Here is a 22455-nt window from a genome sequence, read left to right as displayed (position 1 = left end):
ATTACCTTCCAAAATTTGTAACAACTGTAACAGTATTGTTACAAATGAAACCCTTTCTGATCTGGCACTGGTATTATAAAAGTTTGGTTAGATTTAGGCAATTAACCAACTTCATGAGGTGAAGGGAAACATTATTGTTTTGGTTAAAATGACTGCATTGTTAAGGTTATGGGACGTCCACTGTCATTATTAAACAAATAACTAGATGGTAAGGGTTGGGAAATGATTGTGGTCATGGTTACAAGAAACTGTTGACTGTTGGTCGATAATGCAAAGTGAACAACTGTCTCCCATGTTAAAGTTTAATGTTTTTTGGACAGGTCCAGCCACTTTCACCTTTTCTAACCCACTACGGTACTTTCTTACTTGAACACACACATATGGTTTGGAATATTTCATGAACGACTGATACTGTCGTTTTTCTCAGAAGGACAGTCTTATAATGGACTATTATTTGGTGTTTTCCAGTTGGCACTAGTTGAGGGGGGGTTGAGGTAGAGTGTGTTATCCACTTATTGGAAGATTGGCACTTCTATCCCTGGCTCCTCTAGCCTGCATGTTGAAGTGTTCTTGGGCAAGATACTGAACCCCAAATTTCTCCTGTTGGCTGTGCATTGGAATGGCAGGGTGTGTGTGAATGTTTAACTGAGTAGCAGATGGCATCTTACACAGTAGCCTCGGCCACCAGTGTATGAATGTGTGTGTGAATGGGCGGAACATTGAGACATTGGACTTTATGTTCACTGCCAATACAATTTTCATCTACAAGGATGTGAGTTGTTTCTCAATTGCCAAATTGGCTTAAAGGATGAGAGAAAAAAATGGTATAACAAGAGGGTTTTGAAAGTTTTAGTCATAGACTTTGTCAGCATACATGTTTCAAGACGACAGAAGAAAACAGACAAATTACGGTTTAGTGTTATCACAGTTTAAGATCTTCCATTAATACATAAATGTACCACATAGTCTTTATTTGAAATGGTATAATTATGTTGCCCATACTTAAGCATTTTTCTTGTACTTTTCAATTTCATCTGGATTTACCTTTCACTGCTACCTCTGCAATGCTTCTGCCCCCATCCGGCATCTCACAGAGGTAAATCCCATCATCATCAACTCCGATGTCACGGATAGTTAGTCGCCGTTTTGTTCCCCACTCCTCCATTCCATATTTGGCCCCTGGCTGCAGTCGTCTATCCTCCAGATACCATGTGATAGGAACAGAGTCCTCTGGAACTTCACATTCGAGAACTGCCAAATCTCGCTCCCATACTTCTAGATCAATGAGAGGTTGCTTGAACCGCACAGGCGGCTCTGGCACCAAAGAAGAGGAAACACACCAGTTTGATTAAGCCAACATAACATTTCCTAATTATAACCTAAGTTAAAAATCTTTTTGAAGATGTCCCTATTAGGAAGTTATTAAAATGTTAGTGTTGCTTGATCAATATAAATTCTTCAGGCAAGTCAACCCTGCAAAAAGTAAACAGTGTAAATTGAAATATATTTGGCAGTAAATTCCAGTGAAGCAAACAAGATGAGCAAAATCATGAGACAAGTGGCTCATTTAGTTGAGGAATGGAAGGGTCATTAACACATCGGGGTGTTAGATAGGAAATAAACTGTTTGTAACTGACACCGTCAGACAGTACCAGACAGTTGTAAACAAAAGAATGTGGACTGTATTTAGTAGTCTGTTTGCAAAGCTCTTCATTTCCTTATCTTAATCATGTTTAATTCCAGTTTATCTCAAATACATAGACAACCAATGAAATACAGTCACCATATTCCAATTAAATCTCCTTTAAATGTTGCTACTGTCCACCACTGACCTTAATCCCACTTCAATATAACTTTCTTTATCTCTAAATGACACAGTACAATACTGTCCGTTGGTGCCATGAGTTTGGACTTCTCTGGGCCATGTGAGAAATATGATGCCCTACCCAAAGACTTCGATCACATGGACGCCCCTAGACCTTTCACAAGCTAAGTGACTTTGCAGACATCACACTGCTGTTGGAATCCACCTCAAGCTGATGAACTTTGCCTGTTTAGATATCTCTCAGGTTGAATTTCAGATCATTATTACATTTCATTAATCCTCCAGTGGACCAGGATTGGATGGCTTTTAATGCAGCTGGTGCCAAATCATTTGATTACTGATTGTATTTGCAGCTCACTCGCCTAATGACCTGCTCTTTTACGAACTCAACTGACTGATGAGACAGCCATGTACTTGAAATTTACTTCAGTGTGCATTGGTCACATCTGCCACTATCTGCCTCTATAATATTGAAAGAATTATCTTTATTGTACTTCTCAAGTATATACTTACATTCTTAATATTATGTATAGGCATATGTATGTATGTATGTATATACACAATACACACACATTATACCACCATAAAACTTAAAAAAAAGTTTATTATTGCCTTCCCTGTCTGGCCCTACCCCAATATATGATCTCAGAGTACCTCTTTAGAGATATCTCACTGACATCATCGTAGCATCAAATGGATAGAAATCTGATCCAAGAACACACCATACCCTCACTCACTCCTTAACTCGCTGCAAAAAGCCTCACAGGCTTCAACTGCGGCAGCCTTTACTCTTCCATGTATACTGACATTTCTTTACATTTTACAAAACTGGAATACCGGAGTCCCTGAAAATGCTCTTGACTTACCCTTTACGGAGAGGTGTACAGCGCTTAGGGTTTGCCCGGCAGTATTTGACGCCGCACAGACATAAACTCCGTTATCCTTCTGCTTACAGTACAGAACTTTAAGAGTGAAGTATCCTTCTCTGTCCTCATATAACAAATACCGCCTTCCAGACAGTATCAGTCTGCCATCTTTCCTCCAAATTATTTCTGGTTTGGGTTTCCCAGTCACAAAGCAGCGGAATTTGGCATGTTTACCCTCTGTCACTGCAAACATTTTCACTTTAGTCGACTTGGTCATGGTGTCGTCTTTGAGCCGGTTTGGCACTTGCCTACCGCTCCTCTGTTTTCCCTGGTGGGCCTTCCAGTGGCCATTTGTGTAGCCATTCCGGTTTCCATCGTCCTCATGTCCCGGGCCTGCATCAACAAGCAACACAGCTCCTGCCAACGCTTCCCCAAACTCATTTCTGGCTTTGCATGTATACACACCCCCATCTGGAGCACGAGTCTTAAAGATCTTGAGCTGGAACCATCCACCGTCCTGGAAGCCCACATTGAAATGTGTGCTTTCAAATATTTCATTGAGTTTCCTGCCATCCTTTTCCCAGACAACCTCTGGTCTTGGGTTTCCCCAGAGCTTACAAGAGAAGACGGCATCATCCCCACGACCGGCGCGAGTTGAGAGGGGCTTGATGAGGAATCGTGGCTTATTTTCCTCTCGTAACTCCATCTCCTGTGCTTCACCTTCCACCTTCAGTGTGGCCGCAGCATATGTTTCCCCAATGCTGTTCTTTGCTTTGCATATGTACTGACCACTATCCTCGGTGGTCACAGCTGAAATGATGAGATTGTAAACATTTCCATCCTCAAAGACCCTGTATCGTCCCTGTGGGTCAATCTTTTCATTGTTTCGTTCCCAGATAACTGCAGGCCTTGGATCACCACCAATTTGACATTTTAGAACTGCATCAGCTCCACTTTGTACCACCACAGGTCTTGGATAGGCAAAGAAACGTGGTGCACCACCAAACACATCCATGTCTGCTTTGTTGTCAGCCTCACTTCAGCAGTCCAGGAGAGTGAAAGATTATTCACTGCAGGAAGACAGTTCAACTTCTGCACTGCAAATTTCTGAAAAAGAAATAACAGATGGATTAATTAAATTGGACTGTTTTTGAGATTGAGATAATATTGGACATAAAAATAGTTAAAATGTATTTTTTTCTAAGCCAATCTAGCTAGAACTAACATGAAATTACTGTATATGTCATAAAATTATACCTTTACCCTTACTGTTAAAACGGAAATCAACCCTCATATTTTGGAATGAAAAATACAATTTCTGTCATTTAAATGCTCAGCCTCCGCCTCTTTTGCGTGCATGTGTTTCAGCACAAACGGATGGTATGATTATTAGGGCTAATTGAATTAGATCTGTCTGCATGAGAGAAAAACACAGGCTAGCAGTGAGAGGGGGGACAGCCGAGCCCTCTTGCAACAGCAGCCACAACACATAGCCAGTACAGCTGGTGCTGTATTTCAATGGGAAAGTGCTTAATATAGTACGCCCTAAATAAAGACCTGCGAGGGAGTGCGTGTCAGGTATCACAAAGAAGGTCCTGAAACCCGCGTGCTCACACAAACACACGCCGAAATCACAGTCTGCCCACCCAAGAGACCTTGCAGTCAAAATATGCTGATCATATGTCACTGTTAAAATGAAAATAATTTTAACAGGGACATTCAAATAAAGACTAACAGAGCTGCCATCACATGCTTTGTTGGCTGCTCAGTCAGTCCTCATAGTCATAAATATCACTTAGGCAATCCAAGAAATTTTGTTTATACTACAGTTTGTAACTCTCTCCAACTAAAAGTTATACCCCCCTTTTTGTGTAAACTCATTCTTTGCCTAAAATGTTGGAGAGCCTCTGAACTTGAAAGAACATATTTATCAGTAAACTGAGTTTATGTGTTTTGGGGCAGCTCCAATGGAGTGTTGTAATTCAGTCCTCTTGGTTGCGTGAAACAAGTTTCAGGTCTCAAACAAGGTAATCTCAGGAAAGTGTTTTTGAAGCCACCTAGTTGTCGATGATAATATTACACAGGATTTCTTTTGTAGTTTTTCTTACTGAAACATTTCATAACATAAATATGATAATTAATGGTAATTTTAGTCATAAACTACAGCTATACACAAAAAATAACCCATGGTCAAATACTGGAAAACTAAATAATAATGTTTTGAATTCTTTAACACTTTTCAAACTGTTGCCAATCCTTATGCAACACGCATGCAGAATGAAAAAGAAAAACATCTTCTGAGTACTTTTTCCCAGCTTAACTCTTAAAAAAATGTTGAATGTTTCATTTTAAATGTTGATTTAAAAGAGGAAAATTAGAGTAACAATTTCAGTTGCTCAACAATAAAAAAACTCAATGATGATGGAAATCTATTTAGTATATTTGATATAATCCCTAAATATATTACCTGATACAATTGGCTGTTTACATGAATTTCACAAGTTGCATAAAGTCGGTTATGCAAGATGTTTTTATTAATAGAGTTCGGACATTGCGTTGAAAGTGTCTTAAATATTCCCTCCGGAGGTTTAAAGAGAGGAGATTAACCCCTGTGTTTACTTGTCTGATTTAATTGGAATGACCTCTGCCCCTTGTGAAGCTGTGCTGTGTACCCCTCACATGACCTACCTCGCTTCAGTCGCCGGGAACGACCGTCAACATACATTCCGCACTTGCAATCTCTCTTCGAGGTAAGAAGCAATGCCACCCGTCTCCTGAAGGCTGAGAAATGTCCCAAGTTGACTTCAGATTCAGACACATGCTCCTCTCAAAGGTCCCAAGCTCTACTCCAGTACATCTTTACAGACTTTTGTCTGCTAGGAGGAATAGAAAAAGGATTTTCAGAATATCCACACCAGCTTCCTGTTAAACAACTTCAGAGTGGTCCCCCAATCTCTGTGTCGTTCAAGCCTTAGACACCCCAAGTGTCATTGTTCGTGGAATACCGTTAAATGCTTTTGCAGCTGCTGCTGTCCTCTAAAAATACTGGCTGCCTCGATGACAGCAGTGAAGATAAGTCAGGCACTTCCATTCACTTGCCAGCAGGGACTAAAGATAGTTCAGGTGGCCAGTGCATGGCAGACTGCTTAGCTTACTTGAGGCTTTGCAATAAAAGTCTAAGGAGAAGAACAAGCTTCTGGTCTCCAAATATGTTAAAGCTCACCTTCATTAAATCTCCAATATTTGTTCAACAAGTTGTTCTTAAGTTACAAAGTCTGTGCTCCATGTGCTGCCAGTAAAAAAAAAAAAAAAAAGCTATTAGCTATTCCTACCTGACATTGTTAACTATGGCTCAGAAATCTACAATTTATGGTGTATTCTCAATAGGCTGGTAAATACTAACACATACAAAACACGCTATGAAATATAAAATTTATTAAAAAGTCCTACAACAAACTGTCCTCAACTCCGTGCATCTCCGATGCTTGACATATTTTTTTAAAATAATGAGTTTGTTGACCTCTGACAGTTAAAAAAAGTATCATGTATCTTAAGTTTGCATTTATTTTTTTTGTTTGTATTATATATGATATATTTGGCTGCCATGGCAATTTATCTAAAAAAATATACATTATTAAGCTGCGAGTCTTTGCTTTGGTCAGCAGAAGGCTTAACCATTAGCTACAGTTTCTCTGCATTTCTGAAACACTTCAACTATATAAGTTTTATTGCATTTATTGTCAGACCTTTTATTAAACTCTCTTTTGATCAGTCCATCTTGTTTTTGGGTTGCTTTGCAGCGTAGGCAGTTGTTGCCAATTCTGCAACTTTCTAAGCAGGATTCTTTGCCATTGAATCAGTTTTTCAGAGAAGGGACAGGCACATGCTTTCAGAATACAGGACCAGCCTCTCGCTGGAAAGACCTGTGATTGAAAAGTCTCCAAAGTCTGAAAATAGAGTAAAGAGGAGGCAAAGTCTAGTTTTCTCTCAGTCCATTTGAATTACGGTATTCTTGCCCAGTAGCTTACATTAAACTGCCTACCCCAGCTGTAATATTCAAGTTGTACTTGAATGTTGTACATGGTTGAGGTGGAGCTATTTTTTTTTTACCATTTTATTTATTTTTTGTTTGTAAAATCTTTGTCTGCAAAGTATCTAGTACTGTAACTATAACTGATAAATATATGTAGTGAAGTAAAAGGGGCAATATTTCCTTTAAAATGTGGTGAAGTAGAAGTATGAAGTGGACAGAAATTCTCAAGTTTCTCAAGTCAAAATTCAGTGTATGAGTTGTCTGGACAAGGTTCTCAGCTTGAATGTGGCAGCTAGCAGCTAATGGTGCTAACTCAATAAATATGCTAAACAACAGCAACAGTGTTGACAGAGCTAATGGTGTTAACCACAGAGGAACTGCAGTGTGGGCGCTATGCTTCTGTGACAAAGCTATCCCAATGTCAGGTGTAATTGCTGTATAAATGCTGTGCAAAGTGGCAGTGATAAGCTAGCATGAGGGATACACATGTACACTGACATTTACACCTGCCCGGACTTGAAAAAACAGAGAAACTCGGATTACAACACCCACAGAGGTAGCACGGCTTCATTCTCTGCTCAGGACACCATTACTCCACTGTGTTTGTTTACATAGCAAGTTACAGATACCAGAGTTACAGGGACAGCACTTAAGTACATATACTAACTTATGAGTTACTATATATGCTGTGTAACTCATTTCATGTAGTATTTACATCTCTGTGTTAGAGCTGTGTCAGCAGTGTTACTATCACTGGTTCAGAGGCAGATGGAAGATGGAAGTCTAACAAAACTGTCGATAAAAATGAAATAACGGGTGATTTCAGAGGTGACTACTGTAACTATGCTGGATTGAATCTTTTTCTTGTGTGTGTCATATTTTTGGCCTCATTAAAATACGTTACTGTGTCTTTTTAGTAAGCTGCAGTCAAGTTAATAAACCACTGTGTTTTGATTCAACCAATTAATATATTTTCAGCATGTGCTTTGTAGGATCAGAGGGCCAAAATTGCTTTTATACTAGTCTATCCAGTATCAACAGTTTATACAGTTTGACCTTTCGGTTCTTTGTGTGGTCCGATGCCATGTGGGATTGGACAGCACGTGGGCCTGGGGTTTTCAGTGTGTGAGTCTGTTGTGTGATTGTGAGACTGGTCTCAGCGTGGGCTGCAGTGTCCCTTCAGCTGTTTAGTGGCTCCAAAACCCCCCCCCCCCCCCCCGATTTCAGCTGTTGGGAGTAATTTGATATAACTCAGAGCCCTGTAGCTGGTTATGAAAGACTTGTGCCTACCACCGAGTAACAACTTATAGGGTTGTTATGTTATCAGAACTCCCATATGTTGAACGGAAAACAAGAGCATATTGTTAATGTATGTTGTATCAGATCTAAGTAAAAGTGTCACCGCTATTATAGGCTATGGAAAAGACAGGTGTATTGGGTTTACCCTATCAAGAAAAAAATTGTTTTATTTTTTTTGCCAATAATGACAGTTTTGTTATTGCTCTAAGGGCAAATTTCAATCTATTGCCTTCAAACAGGCTAAACTAGTTTTCAAATGATTTACAAATACCATTAAATCTCTCCTCTATTTTAGTTCCAGGTCTTGAAATGCTTTTACTTCTACACAAATAAACACTGAAATGTTTTTCTTGATGCCCTTTTAGCTATTGTTTCAAAATTCATGGATGTTGATAATGTTTTCTGCCTGAGCATATCTGTGTCGCACTAAACTCATGTCAGTTAGAACTGTTGATTGATAAACAAATTAAAAAAAGCTGGGGTAAAATTATGAAAACAAACTTGGGTCAAGCTGTCACCAATCACAAGACCAGTAAATCTTTTGATTGGAAAATAGTGTTAAGCTTTCAAATCTGAACAGTGTTGACAAGAGAGCGACTACCTAGTTATAAACACTGTTTCATCAACAGTGACTCTACCAAGAAAATAATATTACTTAATTTTGGCCAACAGGATCGGGATTGTGGGTTAGTCTGAACCATTTATCATTACAGTCTATTTTTGCTACTGAGTGTGTCAAGACTATTTCACCAATTAATTATTAAACAAACCACTCCGAGTTTTCAGGTGATTTGGTATGCAGTGTCAAAAGTTAGAAGAACCAAAATGTTGCATTGAATACATCTTCCAATAAAGGACTATTTCTTTAAATGTTGCTCTGAATTTTTTCTTACACAACTTTTGTGCCCATTAAACAGTTTAAATTAGTCTATTGTGCAACCTGCCAACTGACAGGTTTGGTTACAATGTATTTATCTGAACCCTGAAATAAATGCTTGGGTTGGCAGAAGTGAAAGAATAAATAAAGTCCACACACTAGTGCATGCTCCCATGAAAATGTATTTGATTGCCTCCACATGTGACGTTACGGGCCTGGCCAAAACATAACCACATGACAGCGTCATGTTAGGTTTCAACATATGCACTACATTATAATGTTCATTCATTCTCTGTAACCGCTTGTCCTCGTAAGGGTCGCAGATGGGCTGGAGCCTATCCCAGCTGTCACTGGACAAGAGGCGGGGTTTAACCCTGGACAGGTCGCCAGACTATCGCAGGCTGACACATATGGGCAAACAACCATTCACACTCACACCTATGGGCAATTTAGAGTTACCAAGTTACCCCCCCCCCCCCCCCCAACTACATTTTTCTGACCCACAAAAAATGTAGTGTTTTTTTTTTGTTGCACAAAACAACAAATCTTGTAACCCCTATCTACCTTTAAAACAGACGTTTTGAGGTCCAGCATATAGAGCTTGAGGATATGTTGGCAGGAATTCATTATAAAATTAATAACTAAGTTTACATTAGCTTATAATCACCTGAAGCTAAGAATTATTGTGTCTTTGTTTCCTCAGAATGAGCAGTTTACTTATATCAACATACCGAGAGGGTCCTCTTCCATGGATTCCGCCATGTTGTTTCTTCAGTAGCCCTGAAGGGACAAACCAAAAACTGGCTTTAAATTGGACCATCTGCGTATTTTGCTTCAGTTACCATAGTTCTCTTACATGTTTGGTACATGGGGTTGGTTGGTTGTGAGTCTGCAACCTCACCACTAGATGCCACTAGATCCTACACACTAAACCTTTAAGTTTTAGGCTTTTTTTTTTAAAATGGTATTCTACTCAATGTACAAAATTATTAAATGATTTAAAAATAAATAGGTTGTCATTTTACCTTTGATCCTCTGTGATTATGCACTGAAGCATGTCTACCATATTTGCTCCCAATATTAAAAAAAAGGGTCAAAACAATTAGCATGACAGCTGTGACACATTGTTCATCAAATGGTAATAATCGTAGTTATGTTTTGATGAAAGAGCTGAAATAGGCACTATATATAATAGTAATTGTAGAAAGAGTCCCGCCCTGCTTTCTGTAAGGTTACACTGCAGCATAGCATTTAACAGACAATTTTGCCTTTCTTTTCCCTGACACTGGAATGTGAGCAAAGCAGACAGTTACTGAGCTGTGGACGTGTTCAGGCAGTAGCCTGGAGGCCTCCAGATAGAGCTGCTAATACAGCCGGATTGTGCCAGAGGTCTGAACCCAGTGCCTTTACCTATGGTAACAAACTCACCTTAAATGCTGGAAGATGTTATAAAGACGATAGTAGTACCTGGCACAAGTAAATGTAGTATAATTTCACTGATGAATACATTTTTTATCAATGTCATAAAACTGTTCAATCATACCTGAAGAAATTAAGACATGCATAAGTTCATGCCTGCACTCCTGCCTTGCTACTCCACTGATGCATATCAATAAATGGGTGAAGTCTTTTTTTTCCCTGTTTGGCTTCCATCATCATTGCTGCAATATGAGATTAATATTAGGTTCTTATATTGAGCTGCATCCTTTTTTATGGATTTGGTGTATTTTACAAACATTTCAAAAGATATATTTTTTTAGTTCAGTCATGATTGCTGTTGTTTATTAGGTTCAGCAATTTCCACACATGTGAACAGGGCTGTGTTTACATCTGTACAGGACCAGAATCAAATGTTTTCTCTGCAGAAATAAGCAACAACTTCGTCCTCTGGTGGTCATTTTATGTAAGTACAACATGCTGCAACTAAGGTCATATATGCTTTTCATGGCAGATACCAAGACTGCTTACATTCAAGTATGATTTGATTGTTTTATATGTCATAGATCAGGACTGAGGCTGAAGCAGGGCCAGCCTTAAACTTTTGGGGGCCCTAAGTAGGATTTGCTTTTTAGGAAGTTCAATTTTATTTTGTTTTTGTCCCATTTTTAGTTAAAAAAAATAATTTTCTAAGGTGGGCTAAGCAATGGTTTATGTTGTTTAGTGAGTAAGGCTGGTTCTGGGCTGAAGATCACCCTTGGATGAATTCTTACATACAGTGTGGCCTGTAATGTTAATAGATCCACCACTTTTATTCATTCTTCTGTGCATATTTATATCCCTTGAAAAGAGGGGAAAAAAATCTCTTCCTCCTGGAGGTCTCACCTCTCTCTTACCTCTCAGCAAGATAAACCAAAGTAAATAAGCCTTCACTAAGACTACATGCGGTCATTATCTTGTCAAGTCCATTCTTGTGAGCCCACTACAGCTTGAGAAGGTAGTGACAGAGTAAACTTTGCGTGAATGACACAAGATTTTCCTGTGGAAAAGTTGGGTTTACACAGCTCGTGCTGTAGTTTTTCACCTATTCACAGCCACTCCAGCTAATGACAGTAGAGGGGCACAACCTGACAGATTTATCACGGGAGACACAAGGTGTCTGTTTTCAGCATTGTGGAAACCTGAGAAAAAGGCAAAAGAGGTTTGCACCCAAAAAGTCCATATAAAAAATGAATATTTACAATATTTAAACCCCTTAAAAAGTGATAGAAAAACGTATATTATTATTATAAAAGGAAGAAAAGGGCTCAGGTTAGCCATGAAATATAATTGAGAACTCAAATTACAGATGATTTGGACATCACATAAATTCACCATGAAGAAATGGGATGTCTGATACTTAACCCTCAGAGAACAACAGATTGGTGGTCAGTGACTGTAACATTGCATTGTGTTGCATAGTAAACTAACAACAGAAGCATGTTGAGTCAATGCATTTAAAATCATTGTTCTATGTTTATTAACGTAAACTTATACATGATGACTGGTATTTGTGGGATGGCCAGTATTAGCTGTTGAACATGCATATACAATAATCGACAACATGTTACATACATTTCACTCACAAAATTTCCTCTAAAATTATATGTAAATTACTGGCAGCTATATTTACAAGCATCCTACCATTATTTTACAGTGTCACCACTGTAAATTATTTTAACAATATAAAACTTATATATATATTTTTTTACAGTATTCTATGGTAGAATGTGAAGATTACAGTGTGAAAGGTTCCTGTGAAATTACTGTAAATTACTGGCATTATTATATTATTATTATACTGACATTATTATTATTATTCTACCCTACATTACAGTCGCTGTCTAAAAGTACAAACATAAATGTGAGTATTTTTTAACAGTTCTGTATTGCTAGATATTTTTATTTTTATTGGTACTTTTTGGGTGCAGCTTTAATATACTGTTGAATAATAACAACAATACCAATTGCAATAATAATAAAAAAATAACATTGTTATTGTTATTATTATTATTGCAATTGGTATTGTTGTTATTATTCAACAGTATATTAAAGCTGCACCCAAAAAGTACCAATATAAATAAAAATATCTAGCAATACAGAACTGGTAAATTACAGTTAAATTCCTTACAGTATTCTACAGTAGTATGTGAATTTTACTGTGTAATATTGGCTCAAAAATACTGTACATTACTTGAGGAATTTTGCCATACTTTTACACCAATTTGTTAGTGTTTCAACTCACATAAACCGACACTGTGGAAAAAAATATCAGTCCGCCCATCACGAAGTGTAACTTGACAGTCGGCGGAATTTGTTCCCTTTTAGGACCTGGCGGAAGTCCCTGATGTGAACTCCTGCAGGTCACTTCTCCTCCTCTCCACACGTCTCCTCTGTCTCCAGCAAAGCGCTGCCTGCGTCCCCATCAGCTGTTCGAGCCGCGTGCAGCAGCGGTGCAGGACCAGTAAAGAAGCTGGGAACACTTTTCACCCTATAACACACCCCAGCAGTCCATGTAGCTGTCCCACTCGATGTCGACAAACGAAGACATGAAGATGAGGTACTTTTTGCGTTTTATGTCAACTTTTTTTTTTGGGCCGCTTTGAATGAAGTGATAAAGTTGTGAGTGTGGTTGCTTGCTACCTCTGCAGGTGTTCCTCATGGCTGGAGCGCCTTCTCTGCTGCGTCCTGATTCTCGTCAGCTCAGCTGCATCGCAGTGGCCAGGTAAGAACTAACTCAGAGTGTGAATGTAGTAACTCGCATGGCATGTTTAAACGCTCTTTAGTTAAGATTTGCATCATTCATAACATTTTAGCGATCTCCTGTGCATCGTTAATATCCTCTGCTGAATAAATCTTACAATACACATAGAGTTCCTTCAAAATTAAAGCTTAAAATTAAAAAAAGTAGTGCCTTATATTGAGGGATGTCCGTTTTGGAAGGCTGCTTAAAGCTATCTGCTCAATTTAGTCTTTGTGATCTTTGAGAAAGTGAGGATTCAAATGCTGCAAAAAGCACTAGGATTTTTTTTTTTTTGCTCAACTATCTTGAAAAGGTTGCAGCAACACTTTTTCAGATCAGTGCCTATCTGCTACAGTATGTTGAGCATGAAGTTTGCTCACTGCTGTCTTTTCTGTGGCTTGGTGACATTTGTCTACTTTGTCAGCAGCCTTTTATGTATCACTAAAACACCGACTTGCATGGTTGCTACAACACTGCAATTACACATTGTTATGATTCAGTGATAAAACAGCAGTGTGTCCATTCTGAGAAGGTCAAAGTGGCTTTGGGAGCTGTTTACAGGTTTTCTCAAGTCCAAAGTCTGCCGTGTTCAGAAAATCTACATTCCTTCTTTGTTTGTCCGCTGTCTGACCACAGCCTGGTGCGTGTAGCGGCTGCATCTAAGTACTGAAAAATGCTTTTTTCCCTCCTTTTGCTCTTGTGTGATGACCTGTTAGCACCAGCAAGTTGTTACTTGTATTTTTCCAGCTGTTATAACATGAGCACATGCGAACAAAGAGGAAATAACAAAGGATCATTTCTTTTACGCACACAATGGTCATGGTGTTAAGGGTCTATATGAGCCAGTGAATGAAAGAACTCTCTTCTGCTGCTGAATTATTTATGTCTGAACCTCACTAATGTCCTTCATTTAATTTAGTAAACGCTGAGTTGGACAACTGTGTTGCTGTCAGATGATAGGGAGAGGAAACTGAGAGGACATTGATTAATATTTGATTGACTGTGATCACTACTAGCTAGACAGAGTATTTTAGAAGTTTAAGAGAGGACTGTATTCCTTTTAGTACTCACTGTACTGTCTATTCTAATGAATCAAACCCGTGTAGTGCTATAAACACCAACAGGTTTAATCAAATATTGCTTCATCTGTCTTCTGTTGGCCATCATTTCTTTGTTGTGATTTTTATTAACATGCAGGATCTTGAGAATGATCAGTATTTAAATTTAGCTGAGATCAGAACAGATAGAGACACTTGAAAAGGGTAAAACAGTCAACCAATGTGAACTTTTTCACAGGAATGCTGTCCCGTCTGTGTGTGTCCAGGTTGAAAAAGCCTGCCACTCTGTCTCAAGACCAATGCCTTTGGCTGCCTGCGACATGCTTGAATTAGGTCTGATTCATTCCCAGTCCCTGGCTGGGTCAGGAATCCCTATTGTCATGTGATCTTTGACATGCACCCAGCGTGGTTTTGCCTGGGGGAGCAAGGGGGAGGCAGGGGGAGGGGACAGGCTGTAGGGGGACACCCCGCCGTGCCATTTAATGGCTGAATTAGATGCCACATTAAAAATCACAGCTGGCTTGGGGTTTTCTCCCTTTCAGTGCAGGGGCACGATGGCCAGAGGTACAGGAAGACCATTTGAAACATTTGAGAAAGTGGTAAATGAGACAGGCTTTGGTGTGCTGGGAAAAGGATAACAGAGCATTTTTTTTAATCTCCACATTACTTTATCTACTCTAGCACATTTAGAATGACCATTAGTTGTGTATGGTGTATACATATTATTTTTTACCAAGATTAGTGGCAAGCTTTTTGATGGGCAGTTCCTTTATTTGAAGTAATTCTGCAGCCTCCATGTGATTATGATGAGCTGTAGTTGGTGATACTCATGTTGTAATGATGGGATGGTGGGCCTAAAGCAGAGCATCGTTTGACAAACATGTGTTGACACGCATTGTATGGTTGCAGTTTTTGCAGGAAAGCATCCGTTTCCGTATCTCTGATGTGTCCTGAGAATGATGATCTGAACTTTCATGTTTTTCTTCTCTCTCTGCAGCTGCAAAAATCAGTTTCACTGATTATTTTTTAAAGACAATTTCTTGGATTTTTGAGAATTTTCTGGCTTTCATGGTACCACGTGTTTTAATCTACTAGAGCATTTATATTTACTGAGTGAATGGATTGTTTATAGCTGTTACAGTGGTGGCTATTGTGGTTTTCATGAGCAGTCACTGAAGGCGTGACTCTGGAATGATGATCAGAACAAGTAATAACACTGTAGTATGAAGAAACAGTAGTTTTATTATGCAGAATATCTGCCTAAATTATTTTCTCTGAAGTATTTGCAGTCTTATTATCACATTTTGCTTTTATTAGATATCAGAGAGACTGGCAGGAAATTCGGGGACAGACAGAGAGGGAAGTAAGGGTCCTTGACTGAGTTCAGACCTGACACTTTGTGGTGACACGTGCATTATGTGCTTTGGCCCACTGTGCCAACAGGAAACCCCACCTATGTATTAGTATTTGTAGTGATAGCCCAGGTGGTTGCCAATGAATAGCAACATGACACACTATATTTAATAACCACAAAGTCTACATCCCATGAGCTCTGACAGAAGGAGAGAGCTAGAAGACAGGAGAAAGACAGAAATTAAGTTTCCAAAATAAAAGTCTTAAACCAGTTTCTCCTGGGCAAAATAAACTGCTTAATATTGCAATGAATTATTCAGAAAGTGAATGCAATATTATAGATCCTAAAGCCATACATTTTAATGGTTTTAGAAATCCAAGATAACATAGTAGATGTGTATAGGACAAAGTACACAATAAACTTTGCACACACATTCTTATGAAGTGGCCTTTCTAAAAGTCTTACTTTTGGATTTGATATTAAATGCCCCTGTCAGATACCTTGTATGTAAATTGACATCCCATATTCATACGTGCAGATCAAAGGGCACATAAGGACATTCTGAAAAAAGAAAGAAATAAAAAAACATAATTTCGATTCAGGTATATAGACTGATTCATAAAATAAATAAGATTCAGCAGGTTATTTGACAAAACTCTCAGAAACACAAGTCCATGCAGGACATGGACATATGCTGAACTGAATGAATTCCTGAAAAGATGCAAAAATGGAAAACTCTCGATCTCACAGTATGTACTGTGATTGTTAGAGTCCACCCTATTAAGAATAAAAGCCTGTTTTTCTGTGCTGAACGACCATTAGATTGGCGCCCCTGTTAGGATCATTGCAACTCTCAAATGAAATAAATGGAGCGACTGTGCTCAGATTCGGCTGACTCAGTGAACCTTGTGATGTCTAATCCCTGGATTTTCTAGTCACTAAACCTACTTATTCATGATCGACGTCCCTGGAGGTGCCTCATATCAAGGCCTGGAAGTTCCATCCAGCATTGTTTAGTTGTATTGTGTCAGCCGCTAGCATTTAAAAGCTCATTAAAGCTCTGCCAGGACAATTCTTTATATCTTTGAGTGTCGAGCTCGACTTGAGACTTTCGGTATTGACTTACGTGTGTGAGGTTGTGGGTGGGGGTCATTCCAGATGTCAAGTGGGTGTCTGTACTTCCCTCTCTGGCTGCTTTTTTAAAAGTTTTTTTTACAACATTTAACATACAGGATTGACACTTCTTTTATGCATTTATGCTCTTACTTGTGCACATGTGGCAACTGTCTTTTGTCTGTCACTCACCAAGACACAAGCCTCCAAACTCTCTGCTGATCATTGGGTTAGAAGTTTTAGGCGCTTCAGTAATGGACTGAATAGGCCTTTTAAAATCCTACTTGATACTTTGCTGTAAAAACACTTGAGACCCCATATGTAGCTGTTTTTTTTGTTTCATAAAGACTGTCACAACAATGTTTATGGAGTCATTTCTGTCCGTCTCTTTAAACTCATACAGCGTAGCAGGACCACACTCTTAACGCAGCACAGCTGGCCAAGACCGGGACAAAAAAAGCGTCTCTATATGAGAAACACTTCCTAAGGAGACAGGAAAATGTAGATGTAGATACGGTGTAGTTTACTCCAGTGTGGATGTGTTTTTATAAGAAAACCACGGTGGTCACATCCTGCTTTGATTACTTAATTCAACCCATCTGGATCCTGTAGTGAATCTGAAGAGTTGTATATCTGTGCTGGACATTGAATAACATGGCCAGTCAGTTTGAGACAGTTTGAGAGTCACCCCTGCGTCACCGGACACGCTGTTTGAATTAAAGTGTGTGTACACATCGGAAGCATCAAGTAAATGTGTGTTACTTTGTTTATCATATTCTTTTTTTATGATTTCTATCTACTGATTAAATAATTTGTATTTCATATAATTCTGGCACTTTTAGGCCATTTCTGCAAAAGATCTTACCTTTTAAATTCCTTCTATTAGAATTCACACAACCACACACACACACACACACACACACACACACACACACACACACACAGACCATACACAGCCATGTAAATGCACTGTGGTAACCTTATGCACAACCCAGATAAATGTTTGTGAATGTGTCAGATTTGACCCACATGTAACAATGTGACCAAATTTAAACCATCTGCTTTTAACCGTTTCATTTGAACCCCACTTAAAGAAAGAGTTACACCTGTTTAATCGTAAACCTAATGAATTTAATAATAGTTTTGTTATGTATCAATAGAGTGAGGAAGTGCATTTGGCCAGAGTCCTGTGGTAACGTGTTTCCGATCAATTTAAGGGAAAACACTGAGCCTGAATGGCAGATGTATCACAGTAGAGCAAGCTCCTACTCGCTGCATTAATTTGAAATTCATCAGTTTGGCTGATGCTCAGCATGATTAATTGAAAGGAGGATTTTGCATGTTTGTCATTGCCTGGCCTGAGGATCTTTTCATGATGAGCAGTGGTGTAACGGTACATTGATCAGGATCGATGTATCTGTTCAGGTATCCAGGATCCAGTATTATACGTGTCATCGTTAAAATATGCCTGTATTATGAAATTCCCATGGTGTGTCTGTGTCGCCATTTCCATCCAAGCGCACCTCCTTCTTAAACATTCAAACATTGTTAGCACCAGGCAGATAATGGCAAGCAACCCAGAAAAAGACAATGAGGATATTCATTGATATAATCTCAAATCAATCACAGGCTGCTGAACTGATTTGAATGGAAATCATATTGTTGCAGTTCAGTGCAGACATTCTGATCAGTGTATCAGCAAGTATTTTATTGTTGCCCATAGAATCAACATATTTTTATTTTTCATTTATGCAACTTTTATTTATACAGGTAATCTCATTGAGACACAGGATCTCATTCTCAAGAGAGACCTGTTTCGGGCATCATATAATATAATGGCAGTTCGTTGCAGACCGTTTGATTTATCAATACAGTACATACAACATTTAAGTGAAAGTGGAAGCAGATTAAAAAATACCAAAAATGGGAACAAGGCTCCAAAGATTCTTTTTCCAGTGCCCTTAAAATAAGTTTAAAATCCCCTTGTGGGATCAAGCTGGACAGCTTCCAATCCTGTTGTAGCGTGTTCCAGGTTGAACAGGCAGAGTAAGAAAATACCTTTTTGCTAAGCTCTGTGCAAACTGAGGGATATAATATTGCAATATTGTGTATGTATATAATATTGTAACATGATGAATATTGTCATTGATCGCCCCTAATGGTTAGTGTTTCTTGTGTTGTGATTCTGAAGGTTAGGTGTATGTCCATTGTATATGGTGCATGTAGCCCAATTGTTTACCTTAAAGTGCTTACATCAGAAACATACCTGAATGTTAGCTGGCCCATAGATCTCACTTTACAGGAAATTAGGATTGTGTTTATTATTTAAAATAGAAAAAACTGACTCGAGTCAAAAGAGTGAATTGAACGTAGTCTGGTTGCCATGTGTACAGAAATCCACTGGCAGGGCTTCACTCAGTATTTGTGATCCCCTATGATCTTGCTTTCCAGAGCAGAGCATCCTTTTGAATGTAGCTGACAGCTGTTATTTGTATTTTTACGTGCTCCCAGAACTCAGTGTTTCAGGTGCGCTTGGCTGTTCTCTCATGTCGTCCCTGATGTCAAAATGCCGGGTTGACAGCGGCAAAATACAGAGCGACACCATAATTACTGCTTCTGTTCCAAGAGAAGAGGATTTGTAGGGCCACTTGCTCTCTACACCCAACTATCTCCAGCACTAATGGCACACTGAGTGCCCTCTTACCTCTCAGCACCTCTTTCCTGTTTGCTGCCAAACCCTCACTTATTTGCTTGTCTTTCCCAGCCGCAATCGAGGTAACAGTTAGTGGAAGGTGTGAAGCTCCGCAAATAACAGGACTGTACAGTGTATGCAGGTTTTGTTGAAAAGATCTGGACGTGGAGTGAGATGGAAACAACAACAAAAGTAACATGGAGCCTTGCTCATCTCTGTAACCACAGTTATGCATATTGAGATGCTTTTAAAATATATTTGCTTCAGGAACACGTTTGTACAAAATGAATTGCGGTTCCAGTACACATAACACAAAATAATGCAATAAGTACTGTGGCAGGACAGCTAATGCTTCTTAATATGTAGATTTTAAGTCCATTAGCTCTGTTGCAGGAGTACTAAGAGACTACAGCATGTTGGAGCAAGCTACCAATCTGCTTTAATCAGCAAAAAAACAAAAACACAAAGAAAACTGTCCTGGCCACAGCAGCAGTTGCAGTAGTGAACTGTAATGTTATAGACCTGTCAACCACCCAGACTTCCCTGGCAAAGTGCATTCAGCCTCTTTAGAGACCATTACGTTTCAGGCTTACTTGTACTCTCGTGGTCAGTTTGTCAGCACTGTAGGCTGTATCCTGGGTGAACACTGGTTTCCATGGCCACCAGGTGCAGATTTTTCCACCACAAAGCCGTATTTGGCCGTAGCAAAGGAAACCAGATCTGTCTACCTGGCACTTTGTCCCTGTCTCCAGCTTTAGGGAGTGTTCGCTTGTCCTCACTGACAGCCTGCTGAACACAGGGAGGCATGAAACTAGAGACCCCCTCCTCCACCCATTTACATTCTCCCGTTCAAAGAAATCTATACCATACGCTCTCCATGAACTAGGGCTGATCTTTAGTGACCATACAGACTGCCTACAGTTATGATGTGATCCTTTGACAATATTTCGAAGGCACTTCACATATTCACACTTGAAATAAGCATATTTTAACTGTCAGATGTGAACACTGTTAATACAAGCACCGGCTACCACCCAATGCGTTTTTTTAATGAATGAATAGACCATTCAGCATTTCACGAGGCCCCTCTCGGGAATGCCATTGTGCGATTCGACCCTCACTTTGTGGTTATATCCCTCTTTTTGCTCTCCACGTCTTCTTATCTTGTGATTGACTCTCATGATGTGCAGGCCGCTTTTCAAGGCATCCTTGAATTCCACTCATTCACCCGTCCCTCAAGAGCTGCCATGTCTGTAGGCACTTCTCTTTTTACCCCCTCACAAATCTCACACCATGGGGGTGTGAACTGAGGAGAATCCCATGGGACGGAGAGATTACCATCAGGCCTAGAGCTCCTGTGACAAAGGAGGGATTTGCTGAGTCCTGTACCTCTGTCCTCCACTTTCGTATGGTCTTGCCGGAAGTAGGGCTTTGGGCGAGGTTTGGCATTTGATGACATGGCCTGTCTACAGTGTACCTGTCCGAAACTGAGAGGTGGACTTTCCAGGTGCACTCAGTATTGGATGTAATCTCTGGTAATGAAAAAAAAAAAATTACCTGCAAATGACTATTTGTATATCACTTACTCACAGTGAGTTACCTTGAATTTAGGAAGAAAATGTGGTTTTGGTACATGCTTCCACGGTGCACGAAGAATACAAGGCGATCATTCTCCGTGAATTGAGGTAATCAGGATACAAGTTTAACTGCAGCAAAACTATATTAAAACATCAGTTTACAAACTGTCACACAGCTCGTGCAGTATCATCCTAGACTATATAAATAATGGACAGTTTTGAAGCCTCGAGTTAAGCATTTTGGCTGTTGCCATCTTGTTTTTGTGTGTGTGTGTGTGTGTGTGTGTGTGACCATATTTGGGTGAAAAAGTGGTGCTGCAGAGGAGCAAAGGATGGATCTGACTCAAAGATTGCATTAACACTTTGCAAACAGCCTGTCACTCAAGTGACCCGCCATTAAATATGCCTAACTTTAAGCCTTAATAAAATGTAAACGGATGAGTGATAAAAAAAAAAAAAAATCACCCCCCAGGACAGTTGGACATTTCAGCATGGGGTCTATGGGGACTTTCTCTTATTTGGAGTCAAGTGGCCATACGATGAACTGCAGTTTTTGGTTTGTTCGTTTTGGCTTCACTTTTCAGACTCTGAGGTTGCTGCCAGAGTATAATTCATGTCTCATTCACTCAGTCATGTGTTCCCAAACACACACATTTTTACTAAAACATTTAAAATACGTCAATACCAACAGTCCTGCACACGGACAAGTAGCGCGCTTGATCCGGTATAGTTTAACTGTTATTTATTATGGACCTTCAGTTCATGAGGAATGTTTGCCTTTTTTGGATTCTCCGTGGAGGCATGCTAGAAAAACAAAATGTTCCAAAAGAATTCAATGTAACATAGGCTGAGTAATTGATATACACATGGTCATTTTGTGGGTGAAGTATGCCTTTAAAGATTAAAAGATGGGGGTGGAAAAAGAAACAAAACAGGGAAAACAACCTTTCCTCTTGACTGATACAATTAGTTACATTATTAATAATGACGCATCAGTGTATTTCACTGTCGTAGCAGGTCAGGGTGGAGCTACTTCTAATGACTTAATATAAAGTTTGGTAGTTTTGTCCACTGGTTCCTAACCTCGTGCCCTCGGATCACAAGATAAATTTGGGTAGTCATGAGATGATGAATGGGAGAGGAGAGAATAAAAAACACAGTTGTGACACACAAATCTCTATTCATCATTGGAATTTTGTTTCTCCATGAAATATTGGATAATTTAGTGTCAAGGAGTCAAACCTCAAAAAGTTATTTAAATGAAATCATGTGAGAAGTTTAAAGGAGAGTTGCTTCTTTGGTAAAACTGCTGCTAACAAATCCTTATCTTTGGTATTTGAAGTGCAATAAAAAGCCTCAGGTGACAATTCTTTTTAGTTCACGAGTCAAAATGTTTGGCAACCACTAGTGTAATCTTCAACAATGTATTTTTTGATCGCTTTTGTATTTATATCTGAAAACTAAGCAGTATTTAAAGCTGTCTTAAAGCTTAAAGCTGACTTAAAGTTGAATGTAGTAGAGTAGAAGTATCAGTGAGCATAA

General features: G+C 39.2%; 2 protein-coding genes across 2 annotated transcripts in view; one reads left to right on the top strand and one right to left on the bottom strand.

Moving 5' to 3' along the window:
* obsl1b (obscurin like cytoskeletal adaptor 1b) overlaps positions 1 to 5628 on the bottom strand; it is a 41820-nt gene extending 36192 nt beyond the window's left edge. Inside the window, exons 1-3 of the mRNA XM_042495173.1 lie at positions 5380 to 5628; positions 2692 to 3798; positions 1045 to 1314 (exon numbers count right to left, since the gene is read on the bottom strand). Coding sequence (XP_042351107.1) covers positions 1045 to 1314; positions 2692 to 3706 — 1285 coding nt within the window. The 5' untranslated portion in view covers positions 3707 to 3798; positions 5380 to 5628. The remainder of the gene's footprint in view (positions 1 to 1044; positions 1315 to 2691; positions 3799 to 5379) is intronic.
* A 7120-nt stretch (positions 5629 to 12748) lies between these two features.
* col18a1a (collagen type XVIII alpha 1 chain a) overlaps positions 12749 to 22455 on the top strand; it is a 97913-nt gene continuing 88206 nt past the window's right edge. Inside the window, exons 1-2 of the mRNA XM_042494722.1 lie at positions 12749 to 12936; positions 13028 to 13101. Of these exons, the coding sequence (XP_042350656.1) occupies positions 12908 to 12936; positions 13028 to 13101 (103 nt within the window). The 5' untranslated portion in view covers positions 12749 to 12907. The remainder of the gene's footprint in view (positions 12937 to 13027; positions 13102 to 22455) is intronic.

Source organism: Plectropomus leopardus, chromosome 10 (genome assembly GCF_008729295.1).
Source record: "Plectropomus leopardus isolate mb chromosome 10, YSFRI_Pleo_2.0, whole genome shotgun sequence".
Taxonomy (NCBI): Eukaryota; Metazoa; Chordata; class Actinopteri; order Perciformes; family Serranidae; genus Plectropomus; species Plectropomus leopardus.
This window is presented reverse-complemented; position numbering and strand designations above follow the sequence as displayed.